Source organism: Cydia splendana, chromosome 26 (assembly GCF_910591565.1).
Source record: "Cydia splendana chromosome 26, ilCydSple1.2, whole genome shotgun sequence".
Lineage (NCBI taxonomy): Eukaryota > Metazoa > Arthropoda > Insecta > Lepidoptera > Tortricidae > Cydia > Cydia splendana.
The window spans coordinates 376,919-402,487 of NC_085985.1; the positions used below are offsets into that span (position 1 = coordinate 376,919).

At 41.7% G+C, this 25,569-nt stretch overlaps 1 protein-coding gene across 1 annotated transcript in view; it reads right to left on the reverse strand.

Moving 5' to 3' along the window:
- LOC134803533 (uncharacterized) overlaps positions 1-25,569 on the reverse strand; it is a 63,547-nt gene that overhangs the window by 17,913 nt on the left and 20,065 nt on the right. The window contains exons 15-17 of the mRNA XM_063776332.1: positions 25,001-25,084; positions 23,787-23,892; positions 599-1,317 (exon numbers count right to left, since the gene is read on the reverse strand). Of these exons, the coding sequence (XP_063632402.1) occupies positions 599-1,317; positions 23,787-23,892; positions 25,001-25,084 (909 nt within the window). The remainder of the gene's footprint in view (positions 1-598; positions 1,318-23,786; positions 23,893-25,000; positions 25,085-25,569) is intronic.

Consider the following 25,569-nt stretch of genomic DNA (forward strand, 5'->3'; position numbering starts at 1 on the left):
GTCGCTCGGTGTTCTAGTCGTATCAGCAGCCGTAGTCGCTAGTACAAATTTATCCTACCTTGGTCGACGGTGGCATGTTGCACGGTCACTAGTTTGACAGACGTGTCGGCCCGCACTAGCACCCTAGTGGTGTTAGTCGCTCGGTGTTCTAGTCGTATCAGCAGCCGTAGTCGCTAGTACAAATGTATCCTACCTTGGTCGACGGTGGCATGTTGCACGGTCACTAGTTTGACAGACGTGTCGGCCCGCACTAGCACCCTAGTGGTGTTAGTCGCTCGGTGTTCTAGTCGTATCAGCAGCCGTAGTCGCTAGTACAAATGTATCCTACCTTGGTCGACGGTGGCATGTTGCACGGTCACTAGTTTGACAGGCGTGTCGGCCCGCACTAGCACCCTAGTGGTGTTAGTCGCTCGGTGTTCTAGTCGTATTAGCGGCCGTAGTCGCTAGTACAAATGTATCGTACCTTGGTCGACGGTGGCGTGTTGCACGGTCACTAGTCTGACAGGCGTGTCGGCCCGCACTAGCACTCTAGTGGTGTTAGTCGCGCGGTGTTCTAGTCGTATTAGCAGCCGTAGTCGCTAGTATAAGTGTATCCTACCTTGGTCGACGGTGGCATGTTGCACGGTCACTAGTCTGACAGGCGTGTCGGCCCGCACTAGCACTCTAGTGGTGTTAGTCGCTCGGTGTTCTAGTCGTATTAGCCGCCGTAGTCGCTGGTACATGTCTATCCTACCTTGGTCGACGGTGGCGTGTTGCACGGTCACTAGTCTGACAGGCGTGTCGGCCCGCACTAGCACTCTAGTGGTGTTAGTCGCGCGGTGTTCTAGTCGTATTAGCAGCCGTAGTCGCTGGTACATGTCTATCCTACCTTGGTCGACGGTGGCATGTTGCACGGTCACTAGTCTGACAGGCATGTCGGCCCGCACTAGCACCCTAGTGGTGTTAGTCGCTCGGTGTTCTAGTCGTATTAGCAGCCGTAGTCGCTGGTACATGTCTATCCTACCTTGGTCGACGGTGGCATGTTGCACGGTCACTAGTCTGACAGGCGTGTCGGCCCGCACTAGCACCCTAGTGGTGTTAGTCGCTCGGTGTTCTAGTCGTATTAGCAGCCGTAGTCGCTGGTACATGTCTATCCTACCTTGGTCGACGGTGGCATGTTGCACGGTCACTAATCTGACAGGCGTGTCGGCCCGCACTAGCACCCTAGTGGTGTTAGTCGCTCGGTGTTCTAGTCGTATCAGCAGCCGTAGTCGCGCGCGCAGCAGCCGGAACGACCACGTGTCGGCCGCACGGGACTCCCACTCGCATTCGTAGGTGCTACAATTTGGAATAGAAATGTGAAATAAGCTCCCATTTATGATTAGGTAAAATAATCCAATAATTATAGAGTACACTATTCTAAGAAATCACTGCTAATGAAGGTCATGAATAAGTTAATAAAACACCTATTGTTTTTGTAGTCGACATCTAGCGTCAACTTGCGGAATTATCAGTACTGCTACTCGACACTAGATGTCACGTGTGTCGCGACTGACGAAAAGTGTATTGCTCATCAATTCAGAACTAATATTACAAGCAGAATTACTTGAAAATAGAGCTCCGGTTTATCCGGTTATAATATTACCTGAAAATAGTTGAGCATTAGACTTATCGTTCGTCGCGACATCTATTGTTGAGTAGCAGTACTGATAATTCCGCTACTTGACGCTAGATGTCGACTACGAAAATAATAGTAGTTTTGGTAACAAAACTGATGTATGGAGTGAGCACTCTATGCTTATTTATTTCTGTATGATTTAGATTTAGATATTTATTCTCATAATATTAAATTACATTATAAATTATGCTAGACTAATCTACATGAATTTATATTATGATCGTCATTCAATATTTACATAATATTATAACACTTTAAACTCTCGCGTTTTGTACACATATTTAATTACACAAACGGTGTAACGTTGCACGTTACTATAGGTAGGTAATTGAATTAAACCTAAACTTAAACTCAACTAACACTTAAAATAATGAATAAATAGTACTATAATTATAGGCTTAAATATAGATTTAACTAAATCACTATGTTAATTTATGTAATGCACGTAACGTTTCTGTGCGCGAGTGTACTTTCCGCCGAACGACGGTGTCAGCAGTTTAACCCTACTTATACCACCGGCCATCACTTCGCGCCCCACTCCTCGTTCGATCGTCTCTAAGCATAGACGCTGCCGGTCGCGTTCACGAGCCGTGAGCCGTGTCCTCTCACGCGCCGGCGCAAATTAAAATATATTTTTCTAAATCGGCAATGCTAGCCGAATGTAATTAAACTTTTAAATTTTTGCTATAAGCAAATGAGTGTTAAATAATTTATTATCCGTCCTGCACCCCGTATGGGTAAGTGTTGAACGTTACTTAGTTTTTAAGAATTTAGTGTGCTAAATTATATTGTGCTTAACGCTTATTTTTCAGATCCTAAGATTGTGCCTTGCCTGTGTCGTGTATTGTAAAATAGTTCCATTCTAGTAAGTGCTGTTAGCCGCCGCGTCGCGGCGTAACGGTAAATGTACCGCTACAAAATGGCGTCTCATACATTTGGCCTAACGTATTATTTAACTTTAGAATATTAATAGCCTACATCACAAGCTTAGCTTCATTGCATTTTAATCATTTTAGTTGAACCCTATTATTGTAATTTAATTTCCTAATCTTGCACTCTGCTTTTGGTACCTACTTGCCAAATTACTTAACCGCTGTAACTCCGTTCTGGTTATGAACACCCACCATCTACTTTCCGCTACTCCCTTGCTTCCTTAGCGTCATCGTTGGGGTTCATACCGAGCGGCCAATTAATACGTGGATATAAAGCTGGACGATGTACATTCCAGGGTGCAATTAGACGGCTTACAACTACGGCGGCAGGAGGGACCTGCTGATCCGACGCAGAGTAGGAGGCCCTCCAGAGGCTTCCCGGCTTCACGCACCAGCTGACCTCGGCGCTTCCCGAGACGTCCCGGCTACCGACCACAAGGCCTGCACGACCACCTTGCCACGTCAGGGGAGTCCCACCTACGTCAGTGGAACCAGACAGGCTAATTTAAATTTAACGGACCACTACCACGACCACCGCTCGGGTTACTTTTAGAATAAATTACCTTATAGAAAGCGTTTGGGCCTTTAATTTAAAATCTTCCAACCCTAACCGCTTCATTGGCGCCCTTTAACGTGGTCAAAGTCTGGTTTCACTGCGTAGAAGTAGTTGGTGTTTGTGTTGTTTTTTTTGTGAAACGTTTTGCTTTGTGTTTTTTTGGTTGCAGCAACTTGTGTGTACGATTTTTATTGTTAATTATTGTAGTGTTTTTTTACAAATTTTGATGAATTTTATACGGGATTTTAAGAATTTTATCGCATTTTAATGATTTTATTGTGGAATTATTTATTACAGTTTTATTTTTAAATTATTAACTTTATTGTCGTCTTTAAAGGCCAGTCAATAATTAATAATTTTATCTTAACGACTAAGCTACTTTGTTACATTGAATCGCATTCTAAGTTTTGCTCTGTGTTCTTCGATACTCTGTGTTGTTTTGCATCTTTTGTACAGTAATCACCACAAGTGTTACGGATTTTATACTGTGATATATTTATTTTTCTAATTGTTTTATTTTATTGAATTTTAATCAATTTTAGCTGTAGAACTCTAGTTCAGTTGAGTCACGCAAGCGATAATATTATTATTATTATTTTATTGAATTTTATTATTGTGACAGTACACACTAGTTGCATTTATTTTTTTTGCTTTCTGTTGCGCTGCTTCCTTCTTCTCTGTGGTGGCGTTGTTATTTTTTTTTTCCCTAGCCAGTCATTAATATCTATACATCATATCAACCATAACGTTATCATCATTTCATTTTGTGACAGAACGGAGTAGGTATAAGCTTGTAGCGCTCAACACTTATCCTTCACGGTTGCGGAGTGCCTTCGTAGTTGATTTAAGTAAATTAGTTAAAAGTTTTTTTGTAACATTAACATGGCATTCCGAGTAAAATTTTTGTCGTTGCAAAAATCGGAATTAGAGTACGAGGTTGCGATTCGTGGCGAAACTCCGGGCAGTAACGTTACAAAATTACGCGAACAAATAGCCAAGTTAGGGCCTTTGTTTCCTTCTGAGGACATTTTAGAGAGCGTGCTATCTGTCGGCGATGATTTAAAGGGTGTGAGCGATGCTTTGACTAAGCTCAGGGCACTTATCAATCCGCCTCAAGACAGGAATGCGTTGTTGCGTGCACAAAACCTCATTAGTCACCTGTATCACCGACTTAATCGCATAATTTATGATAGTGCGACTCAGCAGGCTTTCGAATCATGCGTTGCTGAATATAAGACCCTTACGGAGCGTTACAATGCTATTAAGGATTCCGGAACCGATTATTTTGCCTCGGCATCTAACGAGACGCAGTCCGTTTCTCCGCCTCTTAATGTAAGCGTCACCTGTGAACGCAGTGTGTCCGGGGAGATAACTAAATTCAAGTTTGACGGGAAGTCGTGTGTACGATCCTTTATTGAGCGCATTACCGATTTTGCTAAGGCCAGGAATATAGGCGGGGCAAAACTGCTGTCGTACTCTACAGAGATTTTTACTGGCGTGGCCTTGCATTGGTACCGTACCGTCCAGAATCAGGTGTCTAGTTGGGAGGACTTAGCTGCTCGCCTTAAGGCTGATTTCAGTCAAGATGATTACGACTTCAGGCTGGGTAATGAGATTAGGGCCAGAACACAGGGCGAGTCGGAAAACATTACGGTGTATTTGTCCATTATGGCAGGATTATTTTCTCGGCTATCAAAGAGTATGTCTGAGGAGGAGAAGCTAGAGACACTTTTGCATAACATCCGCCCTTGCTACGCTAGCACGTTGGCTTCTGCTCCTAAGATTACAGACATAGAAACATTGCGCACACTCTGTCGTAATTACGAGAGTATCCAGGCTCGGATGGTAGGGTTTCATGAACCTCCGAAGGTTTCGCAAAGTACACTGGCTCCTGAGTTTGCTTATACTGGTCAGTCGGCAAGTAAATTTAATGGTATTAGTAATAGCTACTCAAACAGACCTAATAATAATAATGGTGGTAGTTTCAACAAGTATAGATATAATAATAATAATAGTTTTTACTACAAGAACAGAGATAAATCTAACTCGGATGGTAAGGCTGTTTCTGAGGGTAACAATTTTGTTCATGCGTTGCAGCGCACAGAGGGTAAACCGGTTTATTGTCCTAGGTGTCGTAATAACACCCATAGTCTTCGTCAGTGTAGGGCAAGCAGGGACAAAATCATTTGTTTTAGCTGTGGGGAAGTTGGTGTTAAGGCACCAGATTGTCCCAAATGTGGCAAGGGTAAACCCAACGCGCCAAAAAAAACTAATTCACCAGCAGGATTGTGCCAGTACTCTAAATTCACCTAAGTTTGATAACGAGGATTGGCAGCAATGGCTCCGAACCCTCAACGTTTATTTTAATGCTTACAAGATTAGTACAGTCCTGCTGAATAAACCATTGCATGACACAAGGCCTTATGCTCGTGTCAAAGTAAACAGTTTTGAGCTTCATGGTCTCCTCGACTCAGGGGCCGCGGTGTCTCTTTTCGGTACTTCTATTTATAAGAAATTACTGGATGAAGGTTTTCAATTATACACGGATGATACTATTTCGGTAACCGTTGCGGGCGATCATAGGATGTTTAGCATTGGTTACATGAATTTACCTATACAGTTTGAGGATGATCTTCGCATCATCAAAACTTTTGTGGTGCCAGACGTCAATATTGATTTCATTTTAGGCTTTGATTTTTGGCTCGCGTTTGATATTTTTCCAAAGCATTTAAAGAGCATTACCTTCTCTAGCAATCCAGTAGTAATTGCTAGTATTAAGGATGAGCGTCCTGTTTTCATACAAGCTTATGATAACCTATCTGAATCGGAGAAGTCGGTGGCGGACGACGTTATTTCGCAATTTGGTGACATTTCTTTCAAGACTCGTGGTTTGGGGAAGACAACAGTGATCACTCATCGTATAGATACAGGTGACTCCGAGCCAGTTCGGCAGAGGTACTATAGGCTGTCACCTGAGAAGCAACGAATTCTGGCAGAACAGGTCGACGAGATGCTGGCGTTGGACGTGATTGAGCAGTGCGAGAGTGCTTGGTCTTCTCCCGTTCTTATTGTCACTAAAAAGAATGGTCAACCTCGGTTTTGTCTCGACAGCCGCAAACTTAACTCTGTAACGAAGCGCGACGCCTATAATATTCCTTATATCTCCGAGATTTTGGACAGTCTTCGTGATGCTCGTTACTTGTCTAGTATAGATTTGTCTAAAGCGTTTTGGCAGATCCCGATAGCTGAGGAGGACCGCGAAAAGACTGCGTTTTTCGTTCCAAATCGAGGCACCTACCAGTTTAAACGTACCGCTTTTGGCTTGACTAACGCGCCTGCCACTCAGCAGAGATTGGTAGACCTATTATTTAGGGAATTCGACTTTAAGGTCTTCGCATACCTCGACGACATCATTATCGTTTCGAATGACTTTAATTCCCACGTTTCACTTCTACTTCGGGTTTTCAATAAGCTCAAACAGGCGAACCTTACCGTTAATCTAGAGAAGTGTCAGTTCTTCCGTAGTCAGCTTAAGTACCTTGGCTATGTTGTAGATAGTTGTGGGCTACGTACCGATCCCGAGAAGGTTCACGCTATCCTTAATTATCCGACACCTTCTTGTCGGAAGGACATTCAGCGTTTTATCGGGACTGCTACATGGTATCGTCGTTTTGTTCCCAACTTTAGTACGATAGCGGGTCCTCTACACAAGTTGACTTCTAATAAGAAAGTTGGAACTTCCTTTGTATAGTCTGCTGAAGCTGATACTGCCTTCAAGAAGTTAAAGGAGTGCTTGGTAACCGCTCCTGTCCTTTCCTGCCCCGACTATGACAGAGCCTTCGAGGTGCATACTGATGCGAGCAACTACGGCGTCGGCGCGATGCTGACCCAGACCATAGACGGTAAGGAGCACCCCATTGCTTATATGAGCAAATCGTTGTCGTCTGCAGAAAAGAATTACAGTATTACGGAGCGTGAAACCTTGGCCGTAGTGATCGCATTGGAACACTGGAGGTGCTATTTAGAGAACGGGAAGCCATTCACTGTTTACACAGACCACAGTGCTTTAAAATGGTTCCTGTCCCTTAAGAACCCAACAGGTAGGTTGGCTCGCTGGGGTGTAAGATTGTCCTCGTTTAACCTTGAGTTTAAACATCGTAGAGGTGTGGACAATGTTATTCCCGATGCCCTTTCCAGAGCTCTTCCAGTTGCTGCGATAAACACTTCGGGGTCGAACCTAGTAACGACGGATCCTTGGTATAAAACATTTTTAACTCTTGTCAGACCAAGCCGCAATCATACTCGAATTTCATTATTAAGGAGGGCAGGCTGTTCAGACGTGCTAAGTCTAGTCACTCACTCGCTTCCGAGTTCGCATGGAAAGAGGTCGTACCTCTCGAGTTGCGTGATCAGATCATGGCCGAGAATCATGCTGAACCTACAGCTGGACACCTTGGTGTTTTTAAAACATGTCACCGTCTGGCGTTACGCTATTTTTGGCCTGGTATGTATCGGGACGTCGTGGAATTTGTGAAGGCTTGTGACAAGTGTTTATCTTATAAAGTTCAGAACCATCGGACCTTAGGTGAGATGGGTCGGCCTAAGCAATGTGCCAGGCCTTTTCAAATGGTTTCCATTGACCTTATGGGTCCCTTGCCGGTTACTAGAAAGCAAAATAGTTATATTTTCGACATCACTTGCTGTTTCACGAAGTTTTGTTTAATTTTCCCACTTCGGAGTGCTACTGCTAGTGCAGTTACGAAGATATTGGAAGAATCTGTCTTTCTTGTCCATGGAGTACCTCAGACTATTTTTCTAGACAACGGCAGCCAGTTTATCAGTAGGATGACAGAGTCTCTGTTCCAGCGTTATAAAGTTCCAAATGTCTTCTTTACGCCAAAGTACACGCCACAGGTCAACCTCGTTGAACGCCATAATAGGACAATAATTACGTGTCTCTCAACTTTCGTTAATAACGATCATCGCAGTTGGGATACATTTATTCCTAGAGTGCAGTTTGCTCTAAATAATTCAAGGTGTGAGGTGACGAGCTACTCTCCTTCATTTTTAGTGTTTGGCAGGGAACTCGTGACTTGTGGATCACATTACTTAGATAATGATTTAGGCGATGAGGTATTGTTCTTACCACGCGACATCTACGCCGAAAACCTAGGTTGCCTTAGGGACGTTTTCGACGACGTGCAAGCGAAACTGTGGCACGCTCATGCAAAGAATGCTTCTCACTATAATCTTCGTCGCAAGCCATCAGAATTCAACATTGGTGATGTCGTAATGAAACGGGCTTATGTTTTAAGTGATAAGGATAGGTTTTTTAGTAAGAAGCTCGCGCCTAAATTCATCAAGTGCCGTGTCATCGATAAAAAATCTCCTTTGGTTTACGTATTAGGCGATATGTCGGGGAAAAATCTGGGGACCTGGCACATCAAAGACATTAAGTTGGTGAATAATAATAACTAATACAAATTACTAACCACGTTAGTTGGTAGAATTTAGTTAGCATTTACGTTACCCTTAGAGTCAATTTTTTTTTTCCAACAGTTGTTCTTAGTATTTGTATGGGTCTCTTGTCGGATAGAATAGACAGTGCACCTTACCAATGGCAGAATGCGTAATAATCTACTAGAATTATTTTCGCTTGTTTGAAAGTACGAAGATTGAGAGTTTTTTTTTGAAAGGATAATACAAATACGTACTCGAAAGAGCGGATTTTATTATTTAAGAGGAATAAAATCCTTCGGTTGCGCGCGGGGTAATGTAACGTTGCACGTTACTATAGGTAGGTAATTGAATTAAACCTAAACTTAAACTCAACTAACACTTAAAATAATGAATAAATAGTACTATAATTATAGGCTTAAATATAGATTTAACTAAATCACTATGTTAATTTATGTAATGCACGTAACGTTTCTTTCTGTGCGCGAGTGTACTTTCCGCCGAACGACGGTGTCAGCAGTTTAACCCTACTTATACCACCGGCCATCACTTCGCGCCCCACTCCTCGTTCGATCGTCTCTAAGCATAGACGCTGCCGGTCGCGTTCACGAGCCGTGAGCCGTGTCCTCTCACGCGCCGGCGCAAATTAAAATATATTTTTCTAAATCGGCAATGCTAGCCGAATGTAATTAAACTTTTAAATTTTTGCTATAAGCAAATGAGTGTTAAATAATTTATTATCCGTCCTGCACCCCGTATGGGTAAGTGTTGAACGTTACTTAGTTTTTAAGAATTTAGTGTGCTAAATTATATTGTGCTTAACGCTTATTTTTCAGATCTTAATATTAATTGTGCCTTGCCTGTGTCGTGTATTGTAAAATAGTTCCATTCTAGTAAGTGCTGTTAGCCGCCGCGTCGCGGCGTAACGGTAAATGTACCGCTACAAAATGGCGTCTCATACATTTGGCCTAACGTATTATTTAACTTTAGAATATTAATAGCCTACATCACAAGCTTAGCTTCATTGCATTTTAATCATTTTAGTTGAACCCTATTATTGTAATTTAATTTCCTAATCTTGCACTCTGCTTTTGGTACCTACTTGCCAAATTACTTAACCGCTGTAACTCCGTTCTGGTTATGAACACCCACCATCTACTTTCCGCTACTCCCTTGCTTCCTTAGCGTCATCGTTGGGGTTCATACCGAGCGGCCAATTAATACGTGGATATAAAGCTGGACGATGTACATTCCAGGGTGCAATTAGACGGCTTACAACTACGGCGGCAGGAGGGACCTGCTGATCCGACGCAGAGTAGGAGGCCCTCCAGAGGCTTCCCGGCTTCACGCACCAGCTGACCTCGGCGCTTCCCGAGACGTCCCGGCTACCGACCACAAGGCCTGCACGACCACCTTGCCACGTCAGGGGAGTCCCACCTACGTCAGTGGAACCAGACAGGCTAATTTAAATTTAACGGACCACTACCACGACCACCGCTCGGGTTACTTTTAGAATAAATTACCTTATAGAAAGCGTTTGGGCCTTTAATTTAAAATCTTCCAACCCTAACCGCTTCAACGGGTCTACCGCGATATAATTTCATTGTTTTTACCTTTAATTCCGACGTTTCAGCTGAGTTGCACCAGCTGTGGTCACGGAAAGACTGACGTCCCAACAAATGTAAACCGAGATATTAATAAAACACCACTAAACTACCCGAAATTAGTTTATAAAAATGTTCGGGGTAGACAAAGAAATTGCAGCTACCCGTTAAAGTTGAATGTTTGTTTTGTGTAATTAAATATGTGTACATAATATTATTTAATAGATACAAATAAAAAAATGTCTAACGCTACGTCTTACGTAGGCGAACAACGCGCGAACGCGGCGCGGCGCGGCGCGGCGCGGCTAAATCAATCCTTTGATGCCCATAGAAGTGTCCTACGTAAGCGATCTCGTTGCGAACGCGGCGCGGCGCGATTTGCACGCGAATGTCGGGCGGCGAGGCGCGGCGCGGCGCGGCGCGGCGCGGCGGCGGCGCGGCGAGACGCGGCACGGAAAAAACAAACCGTTGTTGCATATGGAAGTGTTAGCTTCATATAATTAATAACATATTATTTACATCCATTTGGTACTTTATTAGTAATAATCTGATTTATTTAGTAAAATAAGTAAGTGTAATGATTAAACCAAGACTGACAGTTGGCACGTCGACCAATCAGGGAGCTGCTAAAGTGGTGGCGCGGCATTCTGATTGGCCGACAGTGATGACGCGTAAAGTAGCGGGAATAGTGGCCACGCGGCCTTTAGTCAGTCCTGATTTAACCACCAACAGTAAAGGAGATTGAAGGAGAAAGTACTAATCTGCGAATTAAATTATTTTATTAAAGCTTCTGCTTAAATATCGTAAAGCAATTGTTCTATGCTTGCATTGGTGAGTTAAGTGTGAGGATACATTTGATATTGTGATAATAAACAGTAAGTACTTAAACCAATATTATCTTTCATTTGTTTATCTAAATTACATACCTTTGGCTAGCTTGTTAGCTTATAACCCTAAAGTCAGCCTCCTGCATCTACATCTCAGCCAGTGGGATATATGAACTATTAGAGTGATAAATAAATACATTTTTTTTTTCTTTTTCTGCTTTGTGCTTTTGTTTTCGTTAAACCGCTACGTCCACTACCTACGTTCTGAATTATAAATTTTGCTTTTGAAAAGATTGCTAGAAAATTAACAAAGGTATGTAGTTCTTGTTAAGGAATCACGTTCATACATACAAATGAGTTACTGTAAGTGGTAATTAAACCAAAACTAGGTACACCTAGGTTACCACTGAGATAGCATCAGTATGTATTTTGCTGCGATATGCTTACAGTACTTGTATTAATTTGGAAAAGAGTTGAATAGTGTGTGCTAGTTTAAAATTAATTGTAATACTACCCTATTTATTTTAAACGACGAAACAACTTAAAATCTAGAGGTCCTATCACAATCATTGTAGCATTTTTCTGCTATGTTAATGTGTAATTATTGATAAAGAGTATATCATATATATTCAAGTTCACGTCAGCTGTGATTTTCGCGAATAACTTGAACGTTCCAGGTCGCTATGAATACTGGATCTCAGAGCCGGGTGCTGTATACCCCCACGAGTCCTACGAGAGAGGCTTCGAGGCACCAACGGTCGCGCAGCAGAGCCAGGCAGCGGACGAGCAGCCGGGCGCCGCGGCGGTCGCGCAGCCGCACCAGTCGGCGTTCGCCGGGGCGTATCAGCCGCTGCTCTCCGGACGAAGACCCGCGTCGGCGAGGCGAGAGGCGCAGCCGACGCTCGAGCAGTCAACGGTCGCGCAGCCGTCGGGCGCGGAATCTACGGACGCGCAGCCGGGACACCGGCACTCAGCAGAGCCACGTGAGCGGCAACCGTCGGACGCGGAACCAACGGACGCGCAGCCGGGACCCCGGCACTCAGCAGAGCCACGTGAGCGGCAGCCTTGACGCGGCTGCTCCGGGGCCATCGAGGCACCGCTCGCGTAGCCGGACACGTCGGTCACGGAGCCGGCGCAGCCGCCGATCGCGCCGCTCAACTCCTCGACGTAGCAACTCGAGTGGACACAGGGCATGCAGTCGTGGCGAGCGAAGAACCAAGGATACGGGTGAGCCATTGAGTAATACTAATATTGCAGACCTAGTATCAGCTTTAAAGACATTTAGTAGTCCTAATGTTGGTTTAGATAAATTATCTATGAATAATACGATACCTGAATTCGACCCAGGAAAAAAAGAACAGACTATGACAATGTGGCTGCATAAGGTAAACGAATGCGCCAGCATCTACAACTGGACAGAAAAGCAGATTGTGCACTTTGCATTGCCAAAATTAAAAGGTATTGCACAGAGGTGGTACGAGAGTCTCCCGTCTGTTCTCTTTTCGTGGGTCGAGTGGCAGGAAAAACTTTTATTAGCTTTTCCATCCGAGGAGAATTATGGCACTATGCTCACCGACATGTTAGCTAAAAGGGCCCGATTCTCCGACTCTTTGGAGGAATATTACTATGAGAAGGTAGCGTTAATAAGTAGATGTGATATTTTCGGCAAGCGTGCGGTGGAGTGCATTTTACACGGCATCGATGATCGTTCCGTAAGGTTAGGTGCGGAAGCAGCACAATATGACGATCCTAATAAATTGCTACCGTATCTGCGCAATGCTAGAAACACAAAACCGAATATAGAACGTAAATTTCCCAGAAACTTACCCTCAAGGACTCAGGATGGTCAGGTACGCGTAAATCAAAGGCCTTTGCGGTGTTCTAATTGTAAGAAAGATGGTCATATTACCTCCCAATGTACGCTACCCTTAAAGAAATGTGGTAGGTGTTCGAGAGTAGGCCACGAAACCGAACAGTGCTATGCAAAGCTGCCTAATGAAAAGATAGCAATGCGCGTTGCTGAGAGCAATATTTCGAGTACTTCATCTATAGTTCCAACGTCTGTAAAGCCCCCTGTTCAAAAACCAAATGATAAATATTTTAAAACGGCCTTGGTAAATGGTATACCGATTGATTGCTTTGTTGATTTAGGCAGCGAAATTTCGATGATCAATCTTTCACAGTTTATAAAGCTGTTTAATATTAAAGATGATTTAGAAATCAATTTAACTCGTGATTTTCCGGTACTTAACGGATTTGGAAATGGGGCAGTACAAACGTTGGGAAGACGCAACGTTCAGATTACATTGGATGGTGTGGCAGCTAATGTAGACTTACTAGTTGTCCCCGATAGTAGCAGTCCTTTCAAGTTGATAATTGGGCAGACGTACACAGAACAACCTCATATCCTTATGATTAAAACTAGTACAAATTTACAAATCGTTCAGGTTGATCAATTAGGTAGTGCGAATAATAATTCTAGTAGTCATGTAAATGTAGCTCGGGTTGATCCATCAGCTATTGTGAATAACAACAATAGCAGTCATTTAGATGAAGTTCAAGTTGATCAGTTAGCTACTGTGCATAATAAAATCAGACTACTTTGCGATAGTGATGTCCAGATCTCAGGCCCGACCGTCATTACGGTACGCACTGACCCGGTTTATGAAGGCGACGTTTTTATAGAAGGAGGGTTAAGAGTAAACAATGGAGTAAATTATTCTATATCGTCCGGCGTATTTCGAGTTGGTGTTGGAGGGGTAGGTCAAATTATGGCAGATTGCCCTGCTCCTAATACTTGTTCGTTAGTCAAAGATGCCTTGGTTGCACGTGGCCGGATAGCTCAGGAAGAGACCAGTGTACATGTTTTGAATATTAGGACCCGGAATGTAGAGAAGGGCTCTGGTATATCAAACTGCGATTTAAGATGTGGTGAAGATCTCAATTCTCAGGATAGAAACCAACTTATAAATTTGCTGAATGAATATAGAACCAGCTTTGCTTTCGATTTGTCAGAACTGGGTATCACGTCAGTAGGGCATATGTCCATACAGCTACAAGATGATGACCCCGTTGTTTATAGACCTTATAGGTTAGCTGCATCGGAGAAGGAAAAGGTAAGGGACATGATCTCAGAGCTGTTGGATAATGATATTATTCGTCCTTCTACGTCACCCTATGCCAGCCCAGTCGTTATTGTTAGGAAGAAAACTGGGGAACTACGCCTATGTATCGATTTTAGAGCTCTTAACAAAAAGACGGTGAAGGAAAACTACCCTATGCCCCTCATCGACGATCAACTTGATGTTTTGGCGGGTAACCAGTTTTATACCACCTTAGACTTAGCGTCAGGGTACTATCAAATACCCATACGCGAGGAAGACAGGTATAAGACTGGGTTCGTAACACCCGACGGGCATTACGAATTTAATCGGATGCCCTTCGGTCTCGCCAATGCGCCTGCAACGTTTCAGCGTATTATGAACCAGGTCCTGGGCTCGGCCCGTCATAAGGAAGCCTTAGCCTATCTAGATGACGTTATTATACCATCAAAGGATATTGCTGAGGGAATGTCAAGGTTAAAGTCGGTTTTAGACTTGTTTCGTAACGCGGGCCTTACTCTAAAACTCTCGAAGTGTTTCTTTTTTGGTCGTACAGTGGATTATCTTGGCTTCGAAGTATCTGAAAATGGGATACGTCCAGGGTCAAAGAAGATAGAGGCAGTGGAACGCTTCCCAGTTCCTGAAAACCAGCATAATGTTCGGCAATTTTTAGGTCTTGCGAGTTTTTTCCGGCGGTTTGTACCTCACTTTTCTGTCATAGCCAAACCCTTGACACAGTTGTTGAGAAATGACGTCAAATGGTTCTGGGGACCAGAACAAGAGAAGGCCTTTAGAACCCTTCAACGTGAGTTAGCGCAAAAGCCAACCTTGGCGTTGTACGACCCTAAGGCAAGCACCGAGTTACACACTGACGCTTGCAAAATAGGCGTCGCTGGTATTTTGCTCCAAAGAAATAGGGATGGTATCCTTAAGCCTGTGGCGTATTTCAGTAGGCAAACCACCCCAGAAGAGCAAAATTATTCGTCCTATGATCTTGAAACGCTCGCCGTAGTGGCCTCTTTGCATAAATTTAGAGTATACTTGGTAGGAATTGTTTTTAAGATCGTTACAGACTGTAACTCGCTTAGAGCTACCTTTCAAAAAAGAGACATGCTGCCTCGCGTTGCTAGATGGTGGGAGCAAATGCAGGAGTACAATTTCAACATCGAGTATAGGCCTGGCAAAGTAATGTCTCACGTGGATGCGCTTAGCCGCAACCCTGTCCCTGATTCGTCACCGTTAGTTAGCGATTCACATAACGTTTTTAATATAGTAAATTCGGATTGGCTAGCTACCGTTCAGAATGCAGACAGTGAGGTTCAGAGAATAATTGGCATCCTAAATGACCCTGAGTTAGATAATGTCATTGATATTAAATCCAACTACAAAATTAAGAATAACAAGTTATTTCGAGTAACTCCCGATGGCGACCGATGGGTAGTTCCGAAAGGTGTGCGTTGGCAAGTAGTTAGGCAGAATCACGATGACATAGGACACTTCAGCGTAGACAAAACCCTAGAAAAGATCAGAGCTTCTTATTGGTTCCCCAAGATGCGTGGTTTTGTCACAAAATATGTCAAATCTTGTCTCGAATGCGCTTACTCTAAGTCAGGCGGAGGTAAAAAGCCGGGATATCTGCATCCAATTCAGAAGATCGATACTCCGTTCGATACGCTACATGCCGATCACGTTGGACCATTTGTTAGGAGTAAAAGGGGTAACGTCTACATACTGGTCATAATAGATTCGTTTACAAAATACATATATTTGAAACCTGTCAGAAATACCAAATCTCAAACATCTATTAATACTTTTCGCGAGTACTTTGGAATTTTCGGTGTTCCTCGCCGAATTATTACCGATCGTGGCACTTCGTTCACTAGCGAATCTTTTAAGAAATTCTTAAGTGAGAAGAATATTAAGCATGTATTAAATGCCGTTTCCACACCCAGGGCCAACGGACAAGTGGAACGTTATAATAAGACTTTGTTGGACGCTCTGACTGCGAAATGCATTGGATCAGCCGAAAACAAATGGGACGACCACTTGCCCGATGTCCAATGGGGACTTAATAATACGTACAATAAAGGTATTAATCGTACACCGGCGGAGGCACTATTCGGTATAAGGTTAATAGGGTCCAGTGAGAGTCGTATTCTGACAGAGCTGACTGACGACATCACTAGCACAAACTGTCAAGATGTAGATAAGATCAGGGAGGATATAAATTCGCATATAGAGGCGTCACAGGAATCCCAAAAATTATATTATGACGCAAAACGTTGTAATCCTAAGAAATACGAGGTTGGGGATTTAGTCCGCGTTGAAAGACAAGTTCAAGCTACCGGGAGTAGTAAGAAACTTATACCTAAATTCCAGGGCCCATATAGAATAACTAAAGTGTTTGATTATGATAGGTACCAAATTGAGGACACCCCTATGACGAAAAAGGGTTCCAAAAATTATTCCACAGTAGTAGCCGTTGATAAAATCAGACCTTGGTTGAATTATGTGAGGCCTCACGATATCTCGTCCGGAGAAGATGATGAAGTTGATGACCAGACTTAGAATGATTAATTTACGAATACTAAAACTGATTTAGGGTTCTTCGCAGATTTTATTGCATATATGTATATATAATCATAAATATACAGTCCAGGATTTATTAAATTATTTTATGTTGATAATGATATTTCTTTTCCAGTAAGCATAGGCCATGAAATAATGCCTATTAATATATAAACCCAGGCCATGAAATAATGCCTATTAATATATAAATCCAGGCCATGAAATAATGCCTATTAATATATAAATCCAGGCCATGAAATAATGCCTGTTAATATATAAATCCAGGCCATGAAATAACGCCTGTTCATATGTACTTTACAGGCCATGAAATAATGCCTGCTAGGATAAGACTAGTATAGTTTTTCTTGTTTGCCTGTATTGGCTATTAAATAATGTTTGATCACCGATAGATAAGATAAGGCCATGAAATAATGCCTTTTATGTATAAAACTTTAACTACCTATGTATTAACTAAAGTACCTTTGATGTGCTATTAACTACTGTTTATTTCATTAACTTGTGCTGTATAATTAGTCGTTGTTAATATCCATCTGTTACAATGATTTACTTTAATATCGTATAGCCTGTTACTTATTAATTGATCGATTATATTTAGTCAGTAACATTTATTGTTTCATATATCATTTTAGATTTACGAGGTCGTTGCATCAATTTGGATGGCCGACTGTTAGCTTCATATAATTAATAACATATTATTTACATCCATTTGGTACTTTATTAGTAATAATCTGATTTATTTAGTAAAATAAGTAAGTGTAATGATTAAACCAAGACTGACAGTTGGCACGTCGACCAATCAGGGAGCTGCTAAAGTGGTGGCGCGGCATTCTGATTGGCCGACAGTGATGACGCGTAAAGTAGCGGGAATAGTGGCCACGCGGCCTTTAGTCAGTCCTGATTTAACCACCAACAGTAAAGGAGATTGAAGGAGAAAGTACTAATCTGCGAATTAAATTATTTTATTAAAGCTTCTGCTTAAATATCGTAAAGCAATTGTTCTATGCTTGCATTGGTGAGTTAAGTGTGAGGATACATTTGATATTGTGATAATAAACAGTAAGTACTTAAACCAATATTATCTTTCATTTGTTTATCTAAATTACATACCTTTGGCTAGCTTGTTAGCTTATAACCCTAAAGTCAGCCTCCTGCATCTACAGAAGTGTCCTAGGTGAGCGATTTTGACGCGATGGCGAAGCGGCGCGGCGGCGGCGCGGCGCGGCGCGGAACGGGCGCGATCAATCCATTTGAGTTTTAGACGCGAATATGACGCGGCTAGAGGCGTTGCGTATATAGAATTACCGGCTATGATTTGATTAGTCGACTCCCGTTTGATTTCTTTATAGGTTTTCCTGTAATCTATAGGCACAAAACTAAAAAATATTCAAATTCGCGGAAATTGGCATAAAAGACTTAACTCCAGTAGCGTCTATGGCACTTACGACTATTCTGAGTTCGCTGTAATAAAGATTCGGCAAAGTAATTTATGTCATTATTTTAATTTTTTTAAGCTAATTGCGAAGTTACAGCTCACAGAAAAGAGCAACTACTTTGGTTTTTAACCGCCTTAAAAAAATGAGGTTCTCAGTTTGACCGGTATGTATTTATGTATGTATGTTTGTCCGTGATTTTGATGCGGTTTTCAGTGGGATTGAGAGTGCGAGTGCGAGTGCGAGTGGGAGAGGGAGTGGGTCCCTGTATTACGTGCGCGCAGCAAGATCAATCGATCGTCATAATGAGACAAAAATAAATAAAACGAAATAAAAAAGTAAAAATCAATTCAATTGTAGATGTCTGTTTGGCCCTATGGTTGACTGGTAGAGAATGCCATTTGGCATTAAGTCCGCCATTTGTACATTTTTGTATATACTTTGTGCAATAAAGTTTAAATAAATAAATAAATAAATAAAAATATAAATAAATCAATTAAAAAAAAACAAACATAAAAGCAAAATAACTTAATATAATTTCTTAAAAAAAACCGGCCAAGTGCGAGTCAGACTCGCGTTTCTAGGGTTCCGTACATAATTCCGACTCCCGCTTGACTTCACATTTCTAATAGGTTTTCCTGTCATCTATAGGTAAAGAACTATTTTGTATATTTTTTTTTTCAAAATTTTAGACCCAGTAGTTTTGGAGATAAATGGTCATTTTTTGGCTATTTTCTTAAATAACTTCGAACCTATGTATTTTAAAATTATAAAAAAAACATGTCCATCTTTAAGTTACTAATGTACATATGTGTACCAAATTTCAACTTAATTGGTCCAGTAGTTTCCGAGAAAATAGGCTGTGACAGACGGACAGACAGACAGACGCACGAGTGATCCTATAAGGAGTATAAGGGTTCCGTTGTTTCCTTTTGAGGTCCTTCCAACCCACTGAAAAGCACAAAAAAAAATTTTATATACCAGACCCCACCCCTATCCTTGTCCAGTCCCTATCCCGTCGTAAAGCCAATTTCTGCCAAAACGTAATTAATCCATACTATCCATACTATATTAATACTAATATTATAAATATATATAATATTATAAAGGCGAAAGTGTGTCTGTCTGTCTGTTACCTCTTCACGCTTAAGCCGCTGAACCGATTTAGTTGAAATTTGGTATAGGGATAGTTTGAGTCTCGGGGAAGGACATAGGATAGTTTTTATGTCGGTAATCATCCCTGAAGAGAGTGCAAGGGGGGGTGGAATTGAAAGAGTTAATGAATTGCCTAATAATTGAAGCAAGCAATGCGCGAATTGAATCATTGCTATTAGAATTATCCAGGCGCCATACCTACTTTAGCTGCTGTCACTAATTCCACGCAGACGAAGTCGCGGGCAAAAGCTAGTAATATTATAAATGCGAAAGTGTGTCCGTCTGTCTGTCTGTCTGTTACCTCTTCACGCTTAAACCGCTGAACCGATTTTCATGAAATTTGGTATAGAGATAGTTTGAGTCCCGGGGAAGGACATAGGGTAGTTTTTATCCCAGAAATCCCTCTTTAAGGGGGTGAAAAAGGGGGTGGAAGTTTGTATGGGGAATCAACAACCTTTTCTTCAACAATTCTTCAACTTCTACTTCTCTAACTTCAACTTCTCCAACTCGAACTTTTCCAACCTTCTCAACGTCGTTAACTTCAACTTCTTCAACCTTTTCAACTTCAACTTTAACTTCTCCTACTTCAACTTCTCTAACTTCAACTTCTCCTACTTCTTTAACTTCTTCAACTTCATCAACTTCTCTAACTTCAACTTCTCCTACTTCTTCAACTTCTTCAACCTTTTCAACGTCTTCAACTTTAACTTCTCCTACTTATTCAACTACTTCAACCTTTTCAACTTCAACTCAACTTCTCCTACTTAACTATTTCAACCTTTTCAACTTCTTCAACTTCAACTTCTCCTACTTCAACTTCAACTTCTCCAACCTTTTCAACTTCTACTTCTCTAACTTCAACTTCTTCAACTTCAACTCCTACTTCTTCAACTCGTCCTTCAACTTCTACTTCTTCAACTTCTCTAACTTCATCTTCTCCAACTCGAACTTCTTCAACTTCTCCAACTTCTTCATTTTCTACTTCTATAACTTCAACATCTCCTACTTCTTGAACATCAACTTCTTCAACTTCAACTTCTCCAACTTCTTTAACTTCAACTTCTTCAACCTCAACTTCTCCCACTTCTTCAACTTCAACATCTACTTCTTCAAGTTATCCAACCTTTTCAACTTCTTCAACTTCAAATTCAACTTCAACTTCTCCGACTTCTTCAACTTCTCCAACTTCAACTTCAACTTCTCCAACCTTTTCAATTTCTTCAACTTCTCTAACTTCAACTTTTTCTACTTCTTCAACATCAACTTCTTCAACTTCGACTTCGTCAACTTCCTTAACTTCAACTTCTTCAACTTCAACTTCTCCCACTTCTTCAACTTCAACATCTTCTACTTCTTCAACTTCAACTTCTCCAACCTTTCAACTTCTTCAAGTTCTCCAACCTTTTCCAACTTTTTCTTTTTCAACTTCTCCAACCTTTTCAATTTCTTCAACTTCTCTAACTTCAAATTCTCCTACTTCTTCAACTTCAACTTCTTCAACTTCGACTTCTCCAACTTCTTTAACTTCAACTTCTTCAACTTCAATTTCTCCCACTTCTTCAACTTCAACATCTTCTACTTCTTCAACTTCTCCAACCTTTCAACTTCTTCAAGTTCTCCAACCTTTTCAACTTCTTCAACTTCAACTTCTCCAACTTCTTCAAATTCAACTTCAACTTCTCCAACTCTAACTGCTTCAACTTTTTCAACTTCTCCAACTACTTCAACTTCTCCAAATTCGACTTCCCCAACTTCTTCTACTTCAACTTCTCCAACCTTTCAACTTCTTCAAGTTCTCCAACCTTTTCCAACTTCAACTTCTCCAACTTCTTCAAATTCAACTTCAACTTCTCCAACTTATCCTACTTCTTCATCTTCAACTTCTTCAACTTCGACTTCTCCAACTTCTTTAACTTCAACTTCTTCAACTTCAACTTCTCCCACTTCTTCAACTTCAAGATCTTCTACTTCTTCAACTTCAACATCTCCAACCTTTCAACTTCTTCAAGTCCTCCAACCTTTTCAACTTCTTCAACTTCAACGTCTCCAACTTCTTCAAATTAAACTTCAACTTCTCCAACTTTAACTGCTTCAACTTTTTCAACTTCTCCAACTTCTCCAACTTCGACTTCTCCAACTTTTTCTTCTTCAACTTCTCCTACTTCTTCAACTTCAACTTCTTCAACTTCGACTTCTCCAATTTCTTTAACTTCAACTTCTTCAACTTCAACTTCTCCCACTTCTACAACTTCAACATCTACTTCTTAGACTTCAACTTCTCCAACCTTTCAACTTCTTCAAGTTCTCCAACCTTTTCAACTTCTTCAACTTCAACTTCTCCAACTTCTTCAAATTCAACTTCAACTTCTCCAACTCTAACTGCTTCAACTTTTTCAACTTCTCCAACTACTTCAACTTCTCCAACTTCGACTTCCCCAACTTCTTCTACTTCAACTTCTCCAACTTCTTCTACTTCAACTTCTCCAACCTTTCAACTTCTTCAAGTTCTCCAACCTTTTCCAACTTCAACTTCTCCAACTTCTTCAAATTCAACTTCAACTTCTCCAACTAGAACTGCTTCAACTTTTTCAACTCCTCCAACTTATCCTACTTCTTCATCTTCAACTTCTTCAACTTCGACTTCTCCAACTTCTTTAACTTCAACTTCTTCAACTTCAACTTCTCCCACTTCTTCAACTTCAAGATCTTCTACTTCTTCAACTTCAACATCTCCAACCTTTCAACTTCTTCAAGTCCTCCAACCTTTTCAACTTCTTCAACTTCAACGTCTCCAACTTCTTCAAATTCAACTTCAACTTCTCCAACTTTAACTGCTTCAACTTTTTCAACTTCTTCAACTTCTCCAACTTCGACTTCTCCAACTTTTTCTTCTTCAACTTCTCCTACTTCTTCAACTTCAACTTCTTCAACTTCGACTTCTCCAATTTCTTTAACTTCAACTTCTTCAACTTCTCCCACTTCTACAACTTCAACATCTACTTCTTAGACTTCAACTTCTCCAACCTTTCAACTTCTTCAAGTTCTCCAACCTTTTCAACTTCTTCAACTTCAACTTCTCCAACTCGAAATTCTTCAACTTCTTCAACGTCGACATCTCCAACTTCTTTAACTTCAACTTCTCGTACTTCTTGAACTTCTACTACTCCAACTTCTTCAACTTCAACTTTTCCAACTTCTTCAAATTCGACTACTCCAACCTTTTCAACTTCTTCAACTACAACTTCAACTTCTCCAACTTCTTCAAATTCAACTTCAACTTCTCCAACTCGAACTTCTTCAACTTTTTCAAACTGTCCAACTTCTCCAACTTTAAATTGTCCAACTTCAACTTCTCCAACTTATTCAACTTTATCAACTTCTCCAACTTCTACAGCTTCTCCAACTTCTTCAACTTCTCGAACCTCCAAGTTGGAGTGGAGGTGGAAGTGATGTTATGATAGAAAAATATGGTTGTCTGTAATGTCGGTTTACGGACGATAATTTTGCGTGATAACGTCATAAGAAAACATTACCATTACATTACTTAACGTTACCATGGAGATCTGTCCACAACGTTACCATGGAGATTTGTCCACAACGTGACACTTTGTCGTGCATGCTATTGCTACCGGTGTTCATCGATTTATAAGACGTTATCACGTCAAAATTAATAAATAAATAAAAGAAAATAATATCTTAATTTCGTTACAAATAAAGAAAGTTCGCATTTTTGACTAATTGTAATTAGTCATCCATTTTGGGGGCGAAAAGAAGGATGTAATAAAAAGCAGATTTGTTTAAAAATTATGGTACCCAAATTACTAATTCCACGCAGACGAAGTCGCGGGCAAAAGCTAGTACCTAATAAGCAAATTAATAACCACCCGGGTAATTGTGTACTTAGTTTTTGATGGCGGTGCCAATTCAAAATCCCAGTAAACCAAAATTTTAGACAACGAAGAACGCTGCACTTACTTGCATAACCACATAAAGACATAGTTTACTCATAATTTAAATACGAATTTACTAAAAACCGTGTCTGCGTGCGGCCATGGCGATCGGGGAGTGTCTCCCTAGTCGGACAAGGCCGCCGCGCCGCGCCGCGCCTTCGCCGCGTTCATGTGTGAGTAGGACACACCTATACGTATCAACGTTTTGTTTCACCTCGCCGCGCCGCGCCGCGCCGCGTGTTCGCCGCGCGTTCGCCGCGCCGCGCCACGCCGCGCCGCTTCGCGTCTAAATCGCTCATGTGTGAGTAGGACACACCTATACGTATCAACGTTTTGTTTCTTCCTCGCCGCGCCGCGCCGCGCCGCGCCGCGCCGTCGCCGCGCCGCCGTCGCGAGTTGTTCGCTTACGTAAGACGTAGCGTTACAATAATTAATCTTATGTCAACAATTTATCCATTCATGTCAAAACAAAATACGGGAATAAGGAATAACTAAGTACGAGTATCTCTTATGGTGGCGCGGACTTACCCCATGAAGGGTAGCACGTCGATCTTGGCCACCACGTTGACGCTGGACTCCTGTTCGGCCACCAGGTTCTTGGAGCTCGCCTCGTGAAGGAGCTCGGGCCGCCAGTCTGACACGACCAACAGAAAAAAAGGTCATATATGCTCTTTTGAAGAAAACGGGCATTTACATTTAGACCAAGACAGGTCTGTAGCGATTTCGATAGCACCCGCAGTGCCAGTGGCGTAGCGAAAACTAATCTAGCCGTGGGCGAAGTCGCATCTGCGAGGTCCTTTTCTTTCACTGTGCCCGAAGGGGCCTCGCGCGAGGCCCCCCTTGGGGCCCGAGGCCGTGGGCGACGGCCCACTTCGCCCACGCCTAGCTACGCCACTGCGCAGTGCAAGTGTTATTTTAAACGTCAAACTTCTATGAAATTATGACATTTAACACTTGCACTGCGTATGTTATCAAAATCGTTGCAGACTATTCTTGGTCTAACTCTTCAGCTGTTCATCGGTGGGGGACAAATTTTTAGCATTAGAAAGAAGGTAAGCGATCTTGACATGTCTTTTTATTAAAAATCACCATTGAAAAATAAGTCACAGCGAATATCTTAGAATTATAAATCATATACGATCTTTTACCGACCATCTAGCGACCTTCACCAAGGAGGAGTTTTGGCCGAAGGGTGTCAAGTTTCGGCGGTTCCGCGGCCGGCTCCCTGACACTGCGGGGTTGCGTAATGCATCGGAGCCATAATGTGATATGTAGTGTTTAGTTTTTTAAAGTTTAGTTATAAAATATTATATAATATGTATGCTAGTTTTAAGGTATTTATGTATGGGCCATTAGTTGCCTGAAATAAAGATTTTCATTTCATTTCATTTTACATTATTTGGCTTTCATAAGTAATATACTTAAACTAATATTTTAAAGCGTTTTTCAATATGAAAAAAAAAATAGACACATGATTGTTTACCTTGTGACCAAGTCTTATTTATACGTCATAATTTCATTGACGTTTAAAATGACACTTGAACTGCGTGGGCTATCAAAATCGCTGCAGACTTTTCTCGGTCTGACTCTAACAGTCTTATAAATGCTACATAATACATAATGATTAGTATGTATCAAATAAAGGCCGATACCGACAACTGCACGCCAACTGCGACGTCGGCGTGCAGTTCCCATACAAGTTGCAGTCGCAGTTGCAGAGCAGGCCGCTTGAAGAGACTCACCTCTGCTGCAGCGCGAGTCGGTGGCGGACGCGGACGTCGCGCTGCGCGCGCACGCGTACAGCTGCGCCACCGTCACCGTCGACCCTGCCGCGTATTACACACATTACTTTATTGACACACTTATATTATAATAGTAGTTTGTGTTAGAAGGGATCAAAATGATATATTTCCGTCAAGGGCGTACATTGAATCCTGAATGAAGCGATGGATTCTACAATAGAATCCCGAACGTAGTGAGGGATTGTAAAGTAGAATCCTGAGCGTAATGAGGGATTCAAGTGTTAACGCCCAAGACGAAATAATTTTGTTACCGTGTGACACATACTGCTTTTCACATCAACTATGAGGAAATTGTTATGTTCCAAAATATGTATTATTTGACCAAAAAAAAATAGTATGCAAGAAAGAAAAAATCGTGTCCTAGAACAGAAAAGTACAACTTTGATCCCTCCTAGCAGGGAAAAAAAGTGCCACTTTGATCCCTCCTAGCGGGGAATAAAAAGCCCTTTTTCGAATAGGTGATGTGAAAACTCAATTTCACTGTCATTGCAAATTTGCAATGATACTAC